Raw genomic sequence first — 21,733 nt, forward strand, 5'->3', positions numbered from 1 at the left:
TATTTCTTCCATAAGAAGTAGGTCTATCTTATGAGGATATAATATCCTGTTTGGAACATGTATCAGACACATTTACTAGCCTTTAAAAACCCAGGATTCATATGTGGACCAGGAGATTACAGTGATGCTATAATAACAAACATTCCAGGAATCTGAGCCTATGTTAAAATATATTTTTTCTCCAGAAAAAATATATTTCCTAACAAGAGAAAAATATTACCTCATCATTGATATAATTTCTTTTTATTAAATATTTACTGTGAAATGCAGTACTATGTACATTTTTATAGCTCATATAACTCTGTTTTAACTAATCATTCACTCGTTCATGAAAGGCAATAAAGCTTAGCACGTAGGGACCTGATTTCTGGAGCCAAAGTGCTTGCATCAGAATTCTCGCTCCAGCTCTTCTGAGCCCTGCAGCCTTGAGCAAGTTCCCAGACCTGCCTGTGGTCTGTTATCTCATCTCTAACATGGGGGTCACAACAGTCTTGGGGATCAAGTGAGTTAATACATGTCAAGCACTTGGCACAAGCTTGCATGTGATGGTTATTAATATTATTATGATTGTACAATATTTGTTGAGCAACTACTATGTGCCAGGCGCTGTTCTAGGAACATAGTAAACAGCTGTGAAGAGACCGGGCAGAGTCTTGGATCTGACCTCTTGGATCTCAAGTTCTAATGAAGGATACAGGCAATAAGCAAATATATCTAGAATATAATGCCAAGGATAAATGGTATTAAAAAAAAAAAAAAAAAAAAAGCCGGGTAAGGTGAGAGAGGGCACAGACCACTGTTTACGAACTGGCGTGGAATTACGTGCACACAGCAGCCGCAGCGACCTGCCGCCTGGCCCCGTGATTAAGGCCCCACCTGTGTGTCAGCAGGCAGATCAGAACTGAGACGCAGGCCTGGCCGCACTGCTCGTTAGTGATGTGAGCATGGGCAAGTCGCTCAATCCCTCTAAGCCCGTTTCCTCTCTGCAAATGGGGAGAATTACAGAAACCACGTCACAGACTTAGATGAGCTGACGCCTGAAGGCGGCACAGCATACTGACATGAGCACGAGGTAAAGTACCGGTGATGGTGAGCGCTCAGTGAACGTCAGCTGTGGTCACTACTATGGTTTCCAACCCTCCTCCAGGGTCCCTACTGCAGACCCTGGCGCCGCGTATTAGGTGTCTCACTAGTGCCTCCAAGCCCACCTCCCCAAATGTGAACTCATGGTAGTAGCTCACAGAGTAGCTGACCCCTTTGCCAACATCCTGCGAGACCCAAGATTTACTCTCTCCATCAGTGGAGGCCCTCACAGTTGCCCCGGCAAACTCTTCCTGTTTCTTCAAGGCTCAGTTCAAATGTCATGACAAAGCCTCCGCTGACCTTTCCCGGCAGGGCGGGCGGGCTGCTGCCTGGCCTGGGTTCTCATGGTGGCTGCTCATGCAGCTGCAAGAAGTGACGTGCAGGGCCCTGCCCCCAGCACGAGCCTCCCAGAGGGTGGCACAGGCAGGGCCCCCCTCCACGGTGACTCACTGGGAAAGGGTCGCCCTGCAGGGCATCACCTGCCCCAGAGCACTGGCCTCCTCCAACACGTGCACGCATGCACGGCCACCTCACTTGGTCCCCTGGGCACCGATGTCACCACCAGGAGAGTGAGATCTAAAGTGACCACTTGGGGGGCTTCCCTAGTGGCGCAGTGGTTAAGAATCCGCCTGCCAATGCAGGAGACACGGGTTCGATCCCTGGTCTGGGAGGATCCCACATGCCGCGGAGCAACTAAGCCCGTGTGTCGCAACTACTGAGCCTGCACCCTAGAGCCCGTGAGCCACAACTACTGAGCCTGTGTGCCACAACTACTGAAGCCCGTGCGCCTGGAGCCTGTGCTCCGCAACAGGAGAGGCCACTGTAAGAAGAACCCTGTGCACCACAACGAAGAGTAGCCCCCGCTCGCCACAACTACAGAAAACCCATGTGCAGCAACGAAGACCCGACGCAACCAAAATAAATAAATAAAATTGATTCTTTAAATAAATAAATAAATAAAGTGACCACTTGGGACTTCCCCGGTGGCACAGTGGTTAAGACTCCGCGCTCCCCATGCAGGGGGCCCGGGTTCGATCCCTGGTCACGGAACTAAGATCCCACATGCATGCCGCAACTAAGAGTTTGCATGCCACAACAAAGGAGCTGGCAAGCCGCAACTAAGGAGCCCACCTGCCGCAACTAAGACCCCGTACAACCAAGTATAAATAAATAAATTAAGTAAGTAAATAAATAAATAAACCACTTGTATGGGTCCCTAGCTCCAGACTCAGAGTCCTGCATGGCAACATCCAGCTGGCCACCCTCCATGAGCTGGGGAGACCCCAAGTCTGGCCTCTGATGTCCTGAGTGGGCCAAGCCCACTCCCACCAGATTCACACCAGGTAGAAATCTCCAGTAAGGGAAGGTGTCCAAATGCTGGGCGCCAAACACAGACCCACGTTCACAACATGGTGTGAAGAATCCATTACAGCTGAGCAAGCCCCTGAGGACGTGCACTCGGTCTCACTGCTCTGTTTCCTCATGGAGCATCTTGCCCAGGCCCTTGCCTAAGCAAATATTCCACAAAGATTTGGTAAATGGATGCATAAATTCTTACTCAACAGCAACGTAGTAAGAACTCCACTTTAATAAATAACTTAATGTGATTACTTAACACCTACCGATTACAACAAAAAACAAACTTTCACTAAGTAATTAAGCATCCAATTGCTCTCACCTAAAAAGGAAAGTTTTGTGAAAGCGACTTGACTCTCACAGCTAACCTTTTAATGAAGCACCTCACGCTGTCTCCTTGCCAATAAAAAACAGTCTAAAACTAGAAAACACAAGGCCATTTTCTCAAGCTTCTTCACGCTAATCTATGAAAGGCTTTGCTCCCAGCTTTCCTGGCTTATCGCATGGAAATGAGGTTTTTTAAACTAATGAGCCAAGACCTAACTCTTCTTGAGAAAACAGTGATTTCCAAAACTTTCTGTGAATAAGCAGAAAGAATCATTTATCTGTAAGGTTGTGATTCTGCCAGCTTTTAAATAAAGTTCATACCACAAAAGAAGGCAACAAAACTGGAAGTGTCTATTCTCTTCAGAAGGTATTTAGCTGTGGGAAGGGAGAGTATGGAGGTTTCTAAGCAGCTAGTCTGGCCCCTTTTGGCCTAAAACAGAAAATGTAATCCAATATTGCCATAAAATGAAATTTACAGGGGCACCATACACCCCCCCCCCAAAAAGAAAACCTTATAAGCCTAACCCACTTCTGAATTTTCTTTTCTGTATTTGGAGAATGCCTTAAAAATGGGTCCATACGTAGATGTAGAGAATGGACTTGAGGACACAGGAAGGGGGAGGGGGAAGGGTAAGCTGGGACGAAGTGAGAGAGCAGCATGGACGTATACAGACTACCAAATGTAAAATAGATAGCTAGTGGGAAGCAGCCACATAGCACAGGGAGATCAGCTTGGTGCTTTGTGACCACCTAGAGGGGTGGGATAGGGAGGGTGAGAGGGAGACGCAAGAGGGAGGAGACATGGGGATATATGTATATGTATAGCTGATTCACTTTGTTATACAGCAGAAACTAACACACCATTGTAAAGCAATTATACTCCAATAGAGATGTTAAAAAAAAAAAAAAAAAAAAGGATCCATAACTTATCCGTGGTTCTGCCCCTCCCTCGGGTCCTGCCTTCATTCTAACTTCAGCCTGTCCCCTCTCTCTGAGTAGTCACTCCTACAGGGACTTATTCCCTGTCTCCCATTCAAAGTGATTCCCCAACCATACATGACCTGTGCCTTGTGCTAAGGTCATACTTCAGAGTCTTCAAAATGTGCATGAGTCTTTATTTTACTAGAACCTAGTTTTAAAAAAACACAATGATGCTTTCTCCTCTCTCCTTTATTGCTTCCCATTTAATCTTATTTTGAAATTCCTTTGGCGAACATTAATGGTTTCTATAATTTTAAGCAAGTGTTGATACATTTCTGAAGGTGCAGTAAAAATTATGTCAATCTAGGATCAGCCTTGGTTACCGGATCCCAGGTCCCAGAAGGGGAAAAAAACTCTCATTTGACAGCCTCTCCATCACAACATAAACTCAAGCTTCTCCAACAGAGTCTTCGCCAGAGACTGAGCTGTCTGTCCCCATTTCATGTAACAAAAAAAAAAAAAAAAAAAAGAATTTTCACACGAACATTTACTCAAGAAGGAATTTTTTTCAAGTTCAAAAAGCAGAAGTCAAATCGCAATTGACACACAGATGCCATGCACATAATAGGTGTTTAAAACAAAACACACTCAAGTGCCTGATTAATTCAGAGATTGTCACACAAACTCTCCTTATGGGTTTCTGTTAGCCTTACCTCCACCTGGCTTTTGTTCATGCACCTCTTTGAATAGTCAATCTTTATAAGTTCACATTACCCTTCCATCTGTAATGCAGGGAGAAAACACTCCAGAAAAAAGATAGCACTTCTTCCAAATCTGCATTCTTCTATCTGTAGATGTACATTTAGGAACCCTGTACTGGTCAACCATATTACCAGCTCTAATTTCCATCCATATTGATCTAAAAAGATCACTATTCCTGCTAAAACATACTTTACTCACCCCCCCCCCCCGAACAAATCCTAGGTCCCCTAGCATCCCAAAAGCAAACCTTCCTGATGATTCATGTCTTCGTCTTCCAGATCTGGTTCCCTGTTCCAAACCAACATCCCTCCAGCTAATTTCCTGTCTCTCCTATCTGATCTGATAAAAGTCTTCCTTCATGTGCTGTTTACATATCGCTCTACTTCCTAAACAGCTTCGTGACCATCGTCTTTCTCAAGGGCCCCATGGACTGTCTAGAGATGTCCTGTTACATTCAAAAGTACCTAATTAGCTACAGATGTGCAATTAATATTTGTTGAATAGACATTTTAATAGACTTATTTTGGATTTCTAATTTCTACTTAATGATACAGTCATTTCTATTATGAGATCGTTACCATCTATCTTATAAGTAATTCAAAGAACTAGAGTATCTTTTCTAATTCCTCTCTAACTCTGCTCCACAGCAATCCAGAATGGTTCTCTGTACATAGGAAGCACTTGGTAAAGTCTGCTAGCTTCCTGACTAGAAGAACTATATCATTATAGACTTCAAAACCATTATGAACTGCATTATAAGCAACAAACCTGGAAATGGGAGTGACAACTCACAATGACCCAGATTGTTTCAGAAAACAAGGGAAACAGCTTCACCACTCTGGTAACGACTCCGAGTACAGTGTTATGTTTCAGATAGAAAGTTCGCTTAGGCTCCTGTTTCTATACTCACATGTGAAGAATGAAAAACATTTGTGTTTTCAATAAGACCACATTTTAGCACCTTGAGGCAAAACAGGCGTAGGCAATGCCTTGCCAAAGCACAAGAGAACAGCTAGAAGCAGATGCCTAACTGCAGAAACCATTAAATTTTTGCACCTTAATTTTTGGCAGATTTCGTAGTCAAGTGCAACCCGACAGGAGTAATGAATAAATAAACAGCAGTTCTAGACATCTGGTGGTGTGGAAGAGATATTTTGGACTATCAGATAAATATTCAGATGATAAAACTTATGGCTGATTCCTCCCTCACTAAGCAACTGTGGTGAATGCTCGTGGTGGGCAAATCGATGGAGAAAACAAAAACTGCAACCTGAAGACTTCATGATTCAGGTCGCAGGTGACATCCTGTCCCATTAGAGGCACAGCGCATACCTCGCAAACCATGGGGCTGACCCCTCAGAGGAGCCAGCCCGCTCCTGCCACAGCTCTGGGGATGCCCTGACAACTCTGCCCCGGATTTGGCCATCCTCATCTTCCCCAGCTGATGACGAGGCTGTCAATTCTTTTTCAAGAATATGTCAGTTTCTTAAAACAAGTTCCAGTCACGTTGCAACTAGGGAGCCATTACCTGCCTCTCCAAGTGACTTTGCTGCCCTATAGTTTGTGCATCTCAGCACTTAATTCTCTGCAGTTAATCTTCTTTCTCTGTTTTCATGTAGTTCTAGGTCAGGGTAGCTCATCATGGCCCCAGGTATTGTCTACAGACCCGGTGTGAGCTTTTGACAATCTGTGGATCTCCGAGATGCTATTCATGGAATAAATTCAACTTTAAATCACATACGTAACATAAAGAACTCTACAAAGAGAAAAAAATGAACCAGTATCATGTACAGTTGCAAACTGTAAAATCTTTCCAGCCATTTCAACTACCAAAAGACTTGTTAACCCAAATATGAAATTACCTAAGTCGTAACAGTACACCCTGGATCTTGTACGCAAATTAAATCCAAGTGCTAAAACGAAGTTCTGTCATAACTACTTCAGTACTCATAGCTGGCTTCCATGCTAGGAAAGAATTTCAGAATAAGAAAAACAGACTATCTGATAATTAAAGGGAGGTTTCCAATTGCTTTAGTCTAGACTCCATTTATTATCACGGAGATTAGATGCTGTGGGAGAGGGGTTTGCTTGATGATACTGCTTAATTAGGTGTCTTTAAATGTAAAACCAATATTGCCACCTAGTGGCAATCTAAGTCACCAGCTAAACAGGTGGTCTAAATGGCAAACTGTAAATGCAAAGGACTATACAAATTAAGTAGAAGCATACTGAAACTAAACAGAAGCACAGAATAAACTGTTAGAAAAGTTCAATGCTTTAGAGAAATAGAACTGTTTTGTAAGTTTTGAGAGTTGAGAATCATGCATCCACGAAAACACAGTTGCTAATATTGTGTGTGTACAACTTCAAGGCTATATCCTTAAAAGGAAGCTGCTTGTCCTCCACACAGCAGCATGCAGACAGACGTAAGGGTGGTGAGCCCGCTTCAACAACGTAGATGAAGACTAGGCTCCTCAGCTTACGGCAAAGTAACGAGACAGAAGGAAACCAGGGCAGAGCTGCCTCCCCCAAGATGGACTGTTTGCGGGGGAAGTCAATCACCACCTTCCTTAGTCATTGTTTTTTTGTTTTTGTTTTTTTTTAATTTTAAAAATACTTTATTGCTAAAAAAAAAAAAAAAAGCCAAATCAATTACAATAGTAACATCAAAAAATCATTGATCACAGATCACCATAAGAAATACAATAATAATAAAAAAAAGTTTGAAATATTTCAAGAATTACCAACATGTGACACAGAGACACGAAGTGAACAAATGCTGTTGGAAAATTGGTGCCTGCAGACTTGCTCCATGCAAGGTTGCCGCAAACCTTCAATTTGTAAAAAAAAAAAAAAAAAAAAAAAAAATGCAGTATCTGTGAAGCACAATAAAATGAAGTATGCCTGTAATGTCTTCCATTAGGGGCTATTTTCTCAGGAAACTAATGAGCTATAGAGGGAGGAATTGGGAGAACTTACCAGGAAGAGGGTGCATCTTTAAAGAGAGCCTTTGCACAGCATTTACAGTGTATCCAGACAACAATCCAGACAATGATTCTAAGCCCTTTACACTCATGAACTCACTTAATCCTCCCAACAACTCTACTCAGTAGAGACTATTATTAATATTACGTGTTTTCATGTAATAATTTGGGAAGTAATTAGTAATAATAGTTTGGGAAGCTGACCCTCACAGTGGTTAAGTAATTTGCCCTAACCCAGCTAGTGATGGGGCTCAATTCCAACCCAGACCTTCTGACTTCATAGCCCATTCTCGGAATCACTACTCTTTTCTGAGCATGTGGGAAAGTCACCTTCCGGTGCATGTGGATGTGCTCCTTCAGCAAGGAGAGCTGTGTGGACCAGACCAGATTTGTAACAGGAAGAGACTGGGGCTGGTTTGAGCAGAAAAGGAACTTCTTAAAAGAATCTGAAACAAAGTATTTTTCAAATGCATCACATACAGAAAATGGCTGGAAAAGGGAGTGACTCTTGTAATATTAAAGAAACGGAAAGACATAAAGTATTTTTAGGAATTGTAGAATCTTCAATAAGGGGCAGCTATTAGATGATATTAAAGAATTGTTTTTAATTTTCTTAAGAGTGACAAGGGAATCATGGACTTAGAGAATGTGCTGCCTCTTAGGGGACACGTGCTGAACTATTTAGATGTGAAGGGTCATGATGTGGGCAACTTAGGTTCAGATGGTTCAACAAATCTGTTTATGTGTGTGGAGAGAGGGTTTGTGCACACAAAGATGGAAAATGTTGAAACATTGTTGACTCTGAAGAAAGATACATGGTTTTTGAGGTACTCTTTCAATTTCCTCCTAATTGGAAATGTTTCAAAATTAGAATTTGGAGGAGAAACTTACACTGTGTGAATGGATCAACACTCCCAGTCCTAATGCAGAAGCCAGCGGGGGAGGTGGGGTGGGGGTGGGGGGATAGGAGTTCTGTCACAGCCAGTGCAGCTTGGCTTCTGCCACCAACCCCACCAGCACTGGTCACCTGTCATGGCCACTAGCACCCCCGTCATTTCAGGCCCGAGAACCCGCATTTATCACAGCCACATCCCAGAGAGCATTCCTCCTGGACCATTCCCAGTCCCAGTTCAGACTCGGGGGCAAGCGTGCCTGATGGTTTTCTGCTCCCCGGATACAGGGGAAGCCAAGAAAGGAGTATGAGCCATTTTCGCTTCTGTGATGGGAGACAGAGCCCGCCCTGCTTCCGCTTAGTCACTGTTATACTGTCTGTGTGAGAGCAGTCAGTGAGCTTTCTGCTGCTTTCCCACACTGTCATTCACTTAATCATGAGATCATACTTTCCAAGCATCAACACACACTCAGTGTTTTAGTCTACTCTTCTCCCTAAACTCTGTGGCTTCCCTGGGAGAAGTAAAATAGTAGTTATATTTAATATGAGAGGGGTTGGCCCTTATCAATATAAAAATTAACAAAAAAATGTTTAATAGATAAAATAATTTACTTAAAATAACGTTTAGTTTGCATTTGTTCAATTTATTCTGGGTTCATTTCAACTGTCCTATGTTGAATACCCACTATGCTGAAGGTGCTATGGAGGAATCAAAAACAGAACAAGCCACAGCATCTGCCTTCAAAGAACCTGTGATTTCATACAGGGTATGTGTGTGTTTGTGTGTGTGTAGACAAAAGTGTTCATAGCAGCACTATTTACAATAGCCAAGATATGGATGCAACCTAAGTGTCCATCAACAGATGAATGGATTAGAAGACGTGGTACATATATACAATGGAATACTACTAAAAAGAATGAAATATTGCCATTTGCAGCGACATGGATGGACCTAGAATTTATCATACTAAGTGAAGTCAAACAGAGAAAGACAAATATCATATGCTATCACTTGTGTGTGGAATCTAAAAAAAATGATACACACAAACTTATTTACAAAACAGAAACAGATTCACAGACAGGGAAAACAAACTTATGATTACCAAAGCAGAAAGGAGAAGGGAGGGATAAATCAGGAGTTTGGGATTAACATATACACGCTAGTATATATAAAATAGATAAACAACAAAGACCTACTTTTGTATAATAAGCTAAAATGGAAAAGAATCTGAAAAAGAGTATATATATATATATATACACACACACACACACACACACACACATATAAAACTGAATCACTTTGCTGTACACCTGAAACTAACACAACATTGTAAATTAACTATACTTCAATTTAAAAAAAAAAAGTGTAAGAAAAAAGTGACCATACTATAAGAGAAATAAAAGGAAACTTCTATTACAACAGAAAAGAGAATAAGGAAAAATTAGATAATGAATTTCAGGGACTCAGTTTAATGAACATTCACTGAGGACCAGGTTCAGTACATGGAAAGCTCTGTGCTTGGTTCTGAGGCATCAAAAACTAGTAAGACACACTCTCTGCTCTCGAAATTTATAAAAGAGACAGAGATGTAACAAATAAAAATAGTACAAAGTGAAAAGTATACAATAAAAGTGGAACCAAGGAGGAAGTGATTTGTCCCTGCAGGTCAAGACGCTGCACAGAAAGGCTTCACTGGGACCCAGGAGCTTGTCAACATGAAGGTCATCCTGTGCAAGGGAACAGAGGCTTGGCATAACAAGTGACCCCAGGAACCACGAGAAGTTCAAAACTATTAGCAAAAAAATGCAAGGGGATGAGTGGTGGGAAATGAAGCTGGGATCAGAGACGGGGTCTCTAGTTTACAAGCTCTGGTAAGACCGTCTTGGCAAAAGGTAAGGAGGTTCCCATGGCTCCACTGGATCCACACCCTATCAGCTGCAGCCACCTGGCCTCCATCACTAAATATGATGACCAAGTGCAGCTTAGACGGGACCTTGTAACCATCCTCCCCAGAGTCTACTGCCAGTTTTAAGTACCCAGTGGTCCTGCATCCCAGGCCTGATCCTCTAAAGAGCCCCAGGCCTCCCGAAGAAGCAGGCATTCCCAGCCGCTAGCAGCACCTTCCGCCTACAGGGCAGACAAGAAGGAGGAACACTTTATAATCTATATTGCTTCCCACCAAAAGGTACCCCATGCCTCTTCCCCACTGTGAACCAAGTCCTAGGAGCACTGTCCTGCCCCTGGTTCCCTGGAAGCTACTCTTCCCAGAAGAGGGAAGGGGGAAAGGCAGGTAGGGAGCCAGTGATGTGCACCCATTTGCACAAAAAAAGGCCAAAAAAAAAAAAAAAACCACACAATTAAAAAACAACAAAAAAGGAGCTGACAAATAGTAGAGGAAGTACTGGGGGTATACTCAATCAACTGGCCTTGGCTGGCAAAGTATGTAGTCACCCACATTAACAGCAAGGTCTATCAGTATGAATTAAATGGGGAAGATATATAATCTGAAACACACATGAGGGCTTCCCTGGTGGCGCAGTGGTTGAGAATCCACCTGCCAATGCAGGGGACACGGGTTCGAGCCCTGGTCTGGGAAGATCCCACATGCCGCGAAGCAACTAAGCCCATGCACCACAACTACTGAGCCTGCGCTCTAGAGGCCGCGAGCCACAACTACTGAGCCCTCGTGCCACAACTACTGAAGCCCATGCACCTGGAGCCTGTGCTCCGCAACAAGAGAAGCCACCGCAATGAGAAGCCCACGCACCGCAACGAAGAGTAGCCCCCGCTCGCCACAACTAGAGAAAGCCTGCGCACAGCAACGAAGACCCAACGCAACCAAAAAATAAATAAATTTATTTTAAAAATAAATAAATAAAACACACATGAATCTGCCTCTACAAAAGAGAAGGTATTTCTGGGAACAAGGTACAGAGATATATGTGCCCTTAATTCATATATGAATTCAAACGATACATAACTCTGTCCTGACATCATCACTGATTCACAGTTTGGGGTAACAGCCAAGGCCCAACGGAGCTAAATTCCATGGATGCTCACCCGGACCCCACTGAGGGACTATGTGGGCCCCTGCTCCCCGACCCCCGCGGAGGTCTCTACCAGAGCCCACGGAGGAATCCCAGCCTGTCAAGGTTGCTGCAGGACTTCCTCTCTGATGGAATCTGAAAAGGTTTAGTAGAAGAAAATCTCCAAAGTTGGGTTTCCAGACAAAGGGGAACTTTAAACTCATCAAGCTGCTCCTATCTCCAAGTACCCCAAAAAAAAAACAAAAACAAAAAACCACCACCTGTCTAGAGCCTGCAACACTTTCCTCTCCCTTGAGAAGGTATGATGCTCCAAGTAGAGGAACCAAGGGTCTGTCCTTGCGGGGACGTGGGGAGGGGGGATGAATTTCATACGTAAAGCATTTAAAGATTAAGCACAGTAAGCCTTACTGTCAGCAGTGCCTTAACCTTGAATACCATTACAGTTGTTCATTTTTCCATTGATATTTCCAACCCTTTATTTCCCGGCTCCCACCAACAGAAAGAAGCGGTCTGTCAAACACACAGGTCTCTTGTCAGAGAGCTCTTGATGGCTTTTACCTCCAGACAGCACTTCTGTCTTGAAGGCCACAGCCATATAGTGGAGCGGGCTGGGAGGAATTTCTTTGCTTGGCTAAAAAAGAAAGCTCCTATATGGCAGCACAAGAAGGTAGATCTTCCTTTGCCCCAAACCTCCAGCATCATTCAGAACAGATTTAAACTCAGTTCACGCCTATTTTAAATGTCATTAAAGTGTACCTGGACGTGTCAATCTTTCTCTCCATAATCCTTCTTGGATATTACATTATAAATCAAATCAAAAGTTCAATTAATAAGATCCAATTAGAAAATGGATTAAGAAACTCACAGAAGAAGCACCGCTCTAAGGTTAATGAAAAGTGTTATTTCAACATAAAAATTGCCTTAGAACTTGTTACCAAAATTTTGAACATGAATTATCTTTGCTATTTTAAGCTCTGCCTTTAAAAAGTTATTTCTTCCACTTTTTTCTATCATACTTTATGATGAAACCATGATAGTCCTATACATTTATATAATTCTCTTAAAATATATATATAATAATTTAGAATATGATGCTTTGAGCATTAGAAATTAACTAGAGCATTTTAAACAATATAGCCCATATTAAGCCAGCAAAACGAAAAAGAGGTTATTTTATCTAAATAAAATTGATCATCTATGGACCAAGAGCTTTGGAAAACATAAATGAATCCAGAAATAAGTAATTATCTGACATTCCAAGTCATCTCCACATACCTGTGTAACATCTGCAGCCTGCTTTAAGATGCTTTGTTTTAACTGTTCTGCTTTCTTTGCATGAAAAGAATTACTTTGACTCTGGATGACAAATGCAATTCCTTTTAAATCTAGAACAACAATAACAAAAAGTTTTCAGGTATTTTTTTAACAACGACTGAAATAAACTTGAAAACAAGTCAAAAAAAAAACAACCACAAGGCAAGCCTTCAGGCAATAAACTCTTAGGGAAAAAAATCAATTTATATGTAATTCTAGTAACAAAATCTCCCTTTTTAAACTGATCTCTGCAACTTCCTTCCTAGAAGTTAGCAAGTAAATAAGCTCGCTGTACTAGACCAAGTCTGTGGTAGCAAACTGTGTTTGCTCCTGCATCTGTCAGAAAGTAAGCAAATGTTAATGTGGGAAAGAACACTCACTTCCCTAGTCACTGAAAATCCAATGTTTGCAAGAAGCCTTTTAACAATTCACACATAATCCTACAGTGTGTCTACCTGTTAGGGGCTGCATTGTGTCCCCCAAACTTCATGTGTTGAAGTCCTCACCCCCAGTACCTCACAATGTGACCTTATTTGGAATTGGGTCTTTACAGAGGTGATCAAGTTAAAGTGAGGTTATTAGCATAGGTCCTAATCCGATATACAATACTTGCCGTCTTTATAAAAAGAGGAAATCTGGGCAAGAGACACACAGAGGGAGGATGCTGTGAAGACACAGGGAGAGGACGGCCACCTGCAAGCCAAGGAAGGCGGCCTCAGAGGAAACCACCCCAGCCTCCAGAACCGGGAGACAAACTTCTGTTGAAGCCACACGGTTTGTGGCACTTTGTTTCAGCAGCCCTAGCAAGCTAACACTCTACCTCAAGCATATTCTGGACAGCACTTCAAGGTGACACTCAGCAATGACCTCACAAGGCACCTGGCCAGGATGCAGTGTTATCTCCAGGAAAACAGCCACGATTCCACACAGCAGGGCTGTGGCAGGAAGGGCTACATAAAAGCCTGTCAGCAACACTGGCCATATCTGCCTCCAGCTAAGCCTGGCTTCAGGGCAGCCGGTGTCTTGACAGGGTCCAGACCAGGGGAGACCACAGAGGTCTCGCCTCAGAGGGGGCTGCTCAGGCCCCGCACCAGGGAAGCACATCAGGCCTGCCCAGGTTCTGAGCTCGTGATAAAGAAAAGAAACTGCACTTGTGTCAGGACCCTGCCACCAGATAGGGGTGTTGGCCGAAGGCAGATGTCACATAAACTTTTAGCCTCCAAGCAACATGGATGGACCTGGAGATGATCATACTAAGTGAAGTAAGTCAGACAGAGAAAGACAAATAGATGATATCACTTATATGTGGAATCTAATAAAAAAAAAAATACAACTGAACTTATTTACAAAACGGAAATAGACGCAGACTTAGAGAATGAACCCCTGGTTACGGGGGGTGGGGGGGAGGGTGGGGGGGGTGGGGGGGAGGGTCGGGGGGAGGGATAGACTAGGAGTTTGGGGTTGACATGTACACACTGCTATATTTAAAATGGATACCCAACAAGGAGTACTGTACAGCACAGGGAACTCTGTTGGGAAACAGAGAAAAGAATTTTCTCTGTAAACGGGAAAAGAATTTGAAAAAGAATAGATATATGTATATGTATAACTAAGTCACTTTGCTGTACACCTGAAATTAACACAACACTGTTAATCAACTATACTCCAATATAAAATAAAATTTTTTTAAAAATTTAAATTTAAAAAACTGTAGCCTCCAGCAGGCTGACAGTAAATGAATGTGAGGACCCTCCCCCAACCAGGAGCTTTTCACTTTAACCCCTCGACTCAGGGATGCTAACTTATTCCATTATATTTTATCGTTCTCATGTTCAGCTCTATAGTTCCATTCATTTATTCACTCAAATATTCATACAACAAATAGCTCCACAGTGAGCAGTCCAGATCCTAAAAATAATCCAAAATGCTCTCTGGTTAAAACTCAACAAAAGATTTAAAAGGAAATGCTGAACCACCTGCTGAATATGACCTCGTTCTTTCTTTGTAGGAGTTTATGTAAATATGAACCTTCCACATACCGATCTCTGTTTTAAATCAGCTTCTTGGCTCTATAAATCAGACACACAGATAAGGCTCAAACGGGTATCTTCTACTTCAACTGAAATGTAACCTTCGATCCACTACATCTGAAACATTAACGTAACTGACTTATCAAAATGAAAAAGATTTATTTTTTTAAGACTGGAGTCATTAAGCCTCAAAGAATAATTTTTGAAAAATTTAATAAAGTTGAAGATGCACATGTGCAATGACCCAGAAACTCCACCCTTATTAGTCATCCTTGAGAAACTCTCAATGCATGTACAAGGGTATGTAACAAGAGTGCTCACAGCAGCACTTTGTAAAAAGAAAAAACTGGAAGCAAACCAGATACCCACTACCAGGATACACAAATTGGACTACTACACAGCAATAAAGATTAACTGACACTTCATGGATCAAGCCAGATGGATACTGGAGATGAACCCTACAGACAGAATGCTGAAAACGCAAGGCACGAGGGAATAACCATACAGTATAAATCAATGGTTTACAAAAATATAAACACAAATATATAAAAAATGGATATGTACCATATATATGCATGTATACATATCAAATATGACGGGAAAGTATAAAAGACCACAGGAGAATGATGAACACCAAATCAAGATAATGGTTTAAATGCTACAGCTGTGTTAGGAATATTTTATTTCTTAATCTGAGTGGTAGATACACAATGTTACTCTTTGTAGCTTCCTGTATGTTCAAAATAATTCATAATAAATTTTTTTAAAAGAGCAGCTCGGACTTCCCTGGTGGCGCAGTGGTTAAGAATCCTCCTGCCAATGCAGGGGACACAGGTTCGAGCCCTGGTCTGGGAAGATCCCACATGCCGCGGAGCAACTAAGCCCGTGTGTCGCAACTACTGAGCCTGCACTCTAGAGCCCGAGAGCCACAACTACTGAGCCCGTGTGCCACAACTACTCAAGCCTGCGCACCTAGAGCCCGTGCACCACAGCGAAGAGTAGCCCCGCCTCGCCACAACTAGAGAAAGCCCGCACGCAGCCATGAAGACCCAACGCAGCCAAAAAATAAATTAAATAAATTAATAAATAAATTTTTTTAAGTTAAAAAAAAAAAAAAGAGCAGCTCCATCTGTCAAAAGGTTAACCCTGCAGGAATCAACTCCCACCACCTCCTCTACCAGATCAGCAAAGTTCCCACTGTTGGCACAGAAGCAGCCCTTTGGTGTGGGGACGAGGCTTGGGGAGAAGAAAAAACGCGAATTCTTCCCCTTTTCCTATCTGGGTCCTGTGCTGTTTCCTCTGCTCCTGAGAGATCATCCCCTTCCTTTATCACGTGCTTGGATCTCGCATGCTGTGTGCACTCATTCAGCAAACATCTCCAAGCCTCTCCTAAGCACGAGGATCCAGGATACACAAAGGAGCAAGCGTGACCCCAGCACGGGAGTCTAGCTCAGAAGACACCATCACAGCACAAGGCCGTGGGTGTCACTGCAGAGCCAAGCGGGGACCCTGGGGGCACAGAGGAGGAGAGCCAGTGCAGGGAGAGCTTCTGGGGAGGGGTGTTTCCTGAGTTCCCTCTAAAACGCAGCAGTGGGACTTCCCTGGTGGTCCAGTGGTTAAGACTCCGCACTTCCACTACAGGGCACACGGGTTCAATCCCTAGTCGGGGAACTAAGATCCCACATGCGCACAGTGCGGCCAAAAAAATAAAATATTAAAATTAAAAATTAAAAAAATAAAAATGAAATAAACATTTAAAAAGTAAAATAAAACAGTTTTCTACAGACTCAGGCACAGAAGGTAGCAGATCAGTGGCAGAAAGAAGAGAGTTATCACAGAGCCCACAGTCTACCTTATCTTGGGAGCAGCCCTGAGAGGTGACCAGGGAGTTTATCAGGCATTTCTGAGAAAAGGATGAAGGGAACAGTCAGTGATCAAGTTAGAGAGGAAGGCTGCGTCAGCCAGATCAGGTCAGGAAGGATTTACGTGCCACGCAAAGAGGCCGGGTCTATAGATTAACAGCTTTCAAACTGGGGAAGGGCCCCAGAGCGCTCTGGGACCCCAGAGAGCAGGGCCTCCCCAGAGGATGTGATGAGGACACCAAGTCCTGGGGACACCCAGGGACGACTTTTCCAACAGAGAGAGCAGTGAAGGTTTGGGACAGCAAATGGAGTGTTGGGCCCTGAAAGTATTAGTTAGGGTAGGCTGTACGGTGAGGTAAGGAACGGAATGCATGTGCTGGAGTTACCTGTGTGAGGCAAAAGCGGAAAGGTGTACCCAGGTCCTACAACCCTGACACAATGAACGACGATCACATTCAGCCCTACCCCCATTCCAGAAAAGAACCAGCATAGTACAGTTTGGTTCTTAAATTCCTGCTGCTCTTTATATCGGCACCAAGAAATATTTCCTGACATACATCCTAAGCCCTCCTGGACTGCATCGCATTCTGGCCGAGTCTAGATATCCGGGTTGTCTTCTCTGTTCATGCCGTTCAACCACCTGACTCTTAAGCTCTCACTGCCCGGTCAGTGGAACCAAATAAGACGATTCCGCTATTCCCCCATCCCTTTGCTGATACTTCCCTAAACCCACTGCAATTTGCCTTTAGCAAACACTGTCACAACTCAAGACAGATTGTCATTGTTTCTCCTCCAGGAATGCGTGATAAATGGGTCGCACACTAAGTGCCTGACAATAATGATGAGTGTGACGGGCGAGAAGGGAAGATAGTCAAGGATACAGCGAGGACCCACTCGGTGCTAAAGCCGACGGTAGCTGTAGAACTTTCAGGAGACAGGACCGGAGATGGCTACAGAGGGAGCCCTGTAGGAGGATTAACTCTTCTGTGAAGGGGAAAGCAATCAAAGGTCGGGACACACAGTTCTTTGAGGCAGAAGCCCGGTGTGTCTCCCTTTGCTAGCAAAGCAATAAAGCTATCCTTTTTTTTTTTTTTCCTTTTTTATAAATTATTTATTTTTGGCTGTGTTGGGTCTTCGTTGCTGTGCATGGGCTTCTCATTGTGGTGGCTTTTGTTGTGCAGCGCGGGCTCTGGGCACACAGGCTTCAGTAGTTGCAGCACACGGGCTCAGTAGTTGTGGTGCACAGGCTTAGTTGCTCCATGGCATGTGGGATCTCCTGGGGCCAGGGCTCGAACCCGTGTGCCCTGCATTGGCAGGCAGATTCTTAACCACTGCGCCACCAGTCATTGGTTCAAGATGGTGGAGTAGAAGGACGTGCTCTCACTCCCTCTTCTGAGAGAACTGGAATCACAACTAACTGCTGAACAATCATCGGCAGGAAGACACGGGAACTCACCAAAACAGATACCCCACATCCAAAGACAAAGGAGAAGCCACAATGAAATGGTAGGAGGGGCGCAATCACAATAAAATCAAATCCCGTAACTGCTGGGTGGGTGACTCACAAACTGGAGAACACTTACACCACAGAAGTCCACCCACTTGAGTGAAGGTTCTGAGCCCCACGTCAGACTTCCCAACCTGGGGGTCCGGCAACGGGAGGAGGAATTCCCAGAGAATCAGACTTTGAAGGCTGGCGGAATTTGATTGCAGGACTTCGACAGGACTGGGGGAAACAGAGACTCCACTCTTGGAGGGCGCACACAAAGTAGTGTGTGCATCAGGACCCGGGGGAAGGAGCAGTGACCCCAGGGGAGACTGAACCAGACCTACCTGCTGGTGTTGGAGGGTCTCCTGCCGAGGTGTGGGGTGGCTGTGCCTCACTGTGAGGACAAGGACACTGGCAGCAGAAGTTCTGGGAATTACTCCTTGGTGTGAGCCCTCCCAGAGTCGGCCATTAGACCCCCCAAAGAATCTGGGTAGCCTCCAGTGTTGGGTCGCCTCAGGCCAAACAACCAACAGGGAGGGAACCCAGCCCCACCCATCAGTAGTCAAGCAGATTAAAGTTTTACTGAGCTCTGCCCACCAGAGCAACAGCCAGCTCTACCCACCACCAGTCCCTCCCATCAGGAAGCTTGCACAAGCCTCTTAGATAGCCTCATCCACCAGAGGGCAGACAGCAGAACCAAGAAGAGCTACAATCCTGCAGCCTGTGGAACAAAAACCACATTCACAGAAAGAGAGACAAGATGAAAAGGCAGAGGGCTATGTACCAGATGAAGGAACAAGATAAAACCCCAGGAAAACAACTAAATGAACTGGAGACAGGCAACCTTCCAGAAAAAGAATTCAGAATAATGATAGTGAAGATGATCCAGGATCTCAGGAAAAGAATGGAGGCAAAGATCGAGAAGATGCAAGAAATGTTTAACGAAGACCTAAAAGAATTAAAGAATGAACAAACAGAGATGAACAATACAATAACTGAAATGAAAAATACACTAGAAGGAATCAACAGCAGAATAATTGAGGCAGAAGAACAGATAAGTGACCTGGAAGACAGAATGGTGGAATTCACTGCTGCAGAACAGAATAAAGAAAAAAGAATGAAAAGAAATGAAGACAGCCTAAGAGACCTCTGGGACAACATTAAATGCAACAACATTCGCATTATAGGGGTCCCAGAAGGAGAAGAGAGAGAGAAAGGACCCGAGAAAATATTTGAAGAGATTACAGTCGAAACCTTCCCTAACATGGGAAAGGAAATAGCCACCCAAGTCCAGGAAGTGAAGAGAGTCCCAGGCAGGATAAACCCAAGGAGAAACATGCCGAGACACATAGTGATCAAATTGGCAAAAATTAAAGACAAAGAAAAATTATTGAAAGCAGCAAGGGAAAAACGACAAATAACATACAAGGGAACTCCCGTAAGGTTATCAGCTGATTTCTCAGCAGAAACTCTACAAGCCAGAAGGGAGTGGCATGATATACTTAAGGAAGCCAGAAGGGAGTGGCATGATATACTTAAGGTGATGAAAGGGAAGAACCGACAACCAAGATTACTCTACCCAACTCTACCCAGCAAGGATCTCATTCAGATTCGATGGAGAAATCAAAAGCTTTACAGACGAGCAAAAGCTAAGAGAATTCAGCACCACCAAACCAGCTCTACAACAAATGCTAAAGGAACTTCTCTAAGTGGGAAACACAAGAGAAGAAAAGGACCTACAAAACCAAACCCAAAACAATTAAGAAAATGGTAATAGGAACATACATATCGATAACTACCTTAAACGTGAATGGATTAAATGCTCCAACCAAAAGACACAGGCTCACTGAATGGATACAAAAACAAGATCCATCTATATGCTGTCTACAAGAGACCCACTTCAGACCTAGGGACACATACAGACTGAAAGTGAGGGGATGGAAAAAGATATTCCATGTAAATGGAAATCAAAAGCTGGAGTAGCAATACTCATGTCAGATAAAATAGACTTTAAAATAAAGAATGTTACAAGAGACAAGGAAGGACACTTGGTAATGATCAAGGCATCAATCCAAGAAGATATAACAATTATAAATATATATGCACCCAACATAGGAGCATCTCAATACATAAGGCAACTGTTAACAGCTATAAAAGAGGAAATCGACAGTAACACAATAATAGTGGGGGACTTTAACACCTCACTTACACCAAGGGACAGATCATCCAAACAGAAAATTAATAAGGGAACACAAGCTTTAAATGACACAACATACCAGATACATTTAATTGATATTTATAGGACATTCCATTCAAAAACAGCAGATTACACTTTCTTCTCAGGGCGCACGGAACATTCTCTAGGATAGATCACATCTTGGGTCACAAATCAAGCCTCAGTAAATTTAAGAAAACTGAAATCATATCAAGCATCTTTTCTTTTTTTTTTTTTTTTCCCAAGCATCTTTTCTGACCGCAACACTATGAGATCAGAAATCAATTACAGGGAAAAAAAATGTAAAAAAGACAAACACATGGGGGCTAAACAATACATTACTAAATAACCAAGAGATCACTGAAGAAATCAAAGAGGAAATCAGAACATATCTAGAGACAAATGACAATGAAAACACGATGATCCAAAACCTACGGGATGCAGCAAAAGCAGTTCTAAGAGGGAAGTTTATAGCAATACAATCCTACCTCAAGAAACAACAAACATCTCAAATAAACAATCTAACCTTACACCTAGAGGAACTAGAGAAAGAAGAACAAACAAAACCCAAAGTTAGTAGAAGGAAAGAAATCATAAAGATCAGAGCAGAAATAAATGAAACAGAAACAAAGAAAACAATAGCAAAGATCAATAAAACTAAAAGCTGGTTCTTTGAGAAGATAAACAAAATTGATAAACCATTAACCAGACTCATCAAGAAAAAGATAGGACACAAATCAATAAAATTAGAAATGAAAAAGGAGAAGTTACAACGGACACTGCAGAAATACAAAGCATCCTAAGAGACTACTACAAGCAACTCTATGCCAATAAAATGGACAACCTGGAAGAAACGGACAAATTCTTAGAAAGGTATAACCTTCCAAGACTGAACCAGGAAGAAACAGAAAATATGAACAGACCAATCACAAGTAATGAAATTGAAACTGTGATTAAAAATCTTCCAACAAACAAAAGTCCAGGACCAGATGGCTTCACAGGTGAATTCTATCAAACATTTAGAGAAGAGCTAACACCCATCCTTCTCAAACTCTTCCAAAAAATTGCAGAGGAAGGAATACTCCCATACTCATTCTATGAGGCCACCATCACCCTGATACCAAAACCAGACAAAAATACTACAACAAAAGAAAATTACAAACCAATATCACTGATGAATATAGATACAAAAATCCTCAACAAAATACTAGCAAACCGAATCCAACAACACATTAAAAGGATCATACACCACTATCAAGTGGGATTCATCCCAGGGATGCAAGGATTCTTCAATATATGCAAATCAATCTATGTGATACACCATATTAACAAACTGAAGAAGAAAAACCATATGGTCATCTCAATAGATGCAGAAAAAGCTTTTGACAAAATTCAGCACACATTTCTGATAAAAACTCTCCAGAAAGTGCGCATAGAGGGAACCTACCTC

General features: G+C 42.9%; 1 protein-coding gene across 1 annotated transcript in view; it reads right to left on the minus strand.

Moving 5' to 3' along the window:
* The window catches only part of B3GLCT (beta 3-glucosyltransferase), a 107,694-nt gene that overhangs the window by 61,859 nt on the left and 24,102 nt on the right, over positions 1 to 21,733 (minus strand). Inside the window, exon 4 of the mRNA XM_061170930.1 lies at positions 12,649 to 12,758. Within this exon, the coding sequence (XP_061026913.1) occupies positions 12,649 to 12,758 (110 nt within the window). The remainder of the gene's footprint in view (positions 1 to 12,648; positions 12,759 to 21,733) is intronic.

Source organism: Eubalaena glacialis, chromosome 16 (assembly GCF_028564815.1).
Source record: "Eubalaena glacialis isolate mEubGla1 chromosome 16, mEubGla1.1.hap2.+ XY, whole genome shotgun sequence".
Taxonomy (NCBI): domain Eukaryota; kingdom Metazoa; phylum Chordata; class Mammalia; order Artiodactyla; family Balaenidae; genus Eubalaena; species Eubalaena glacialis.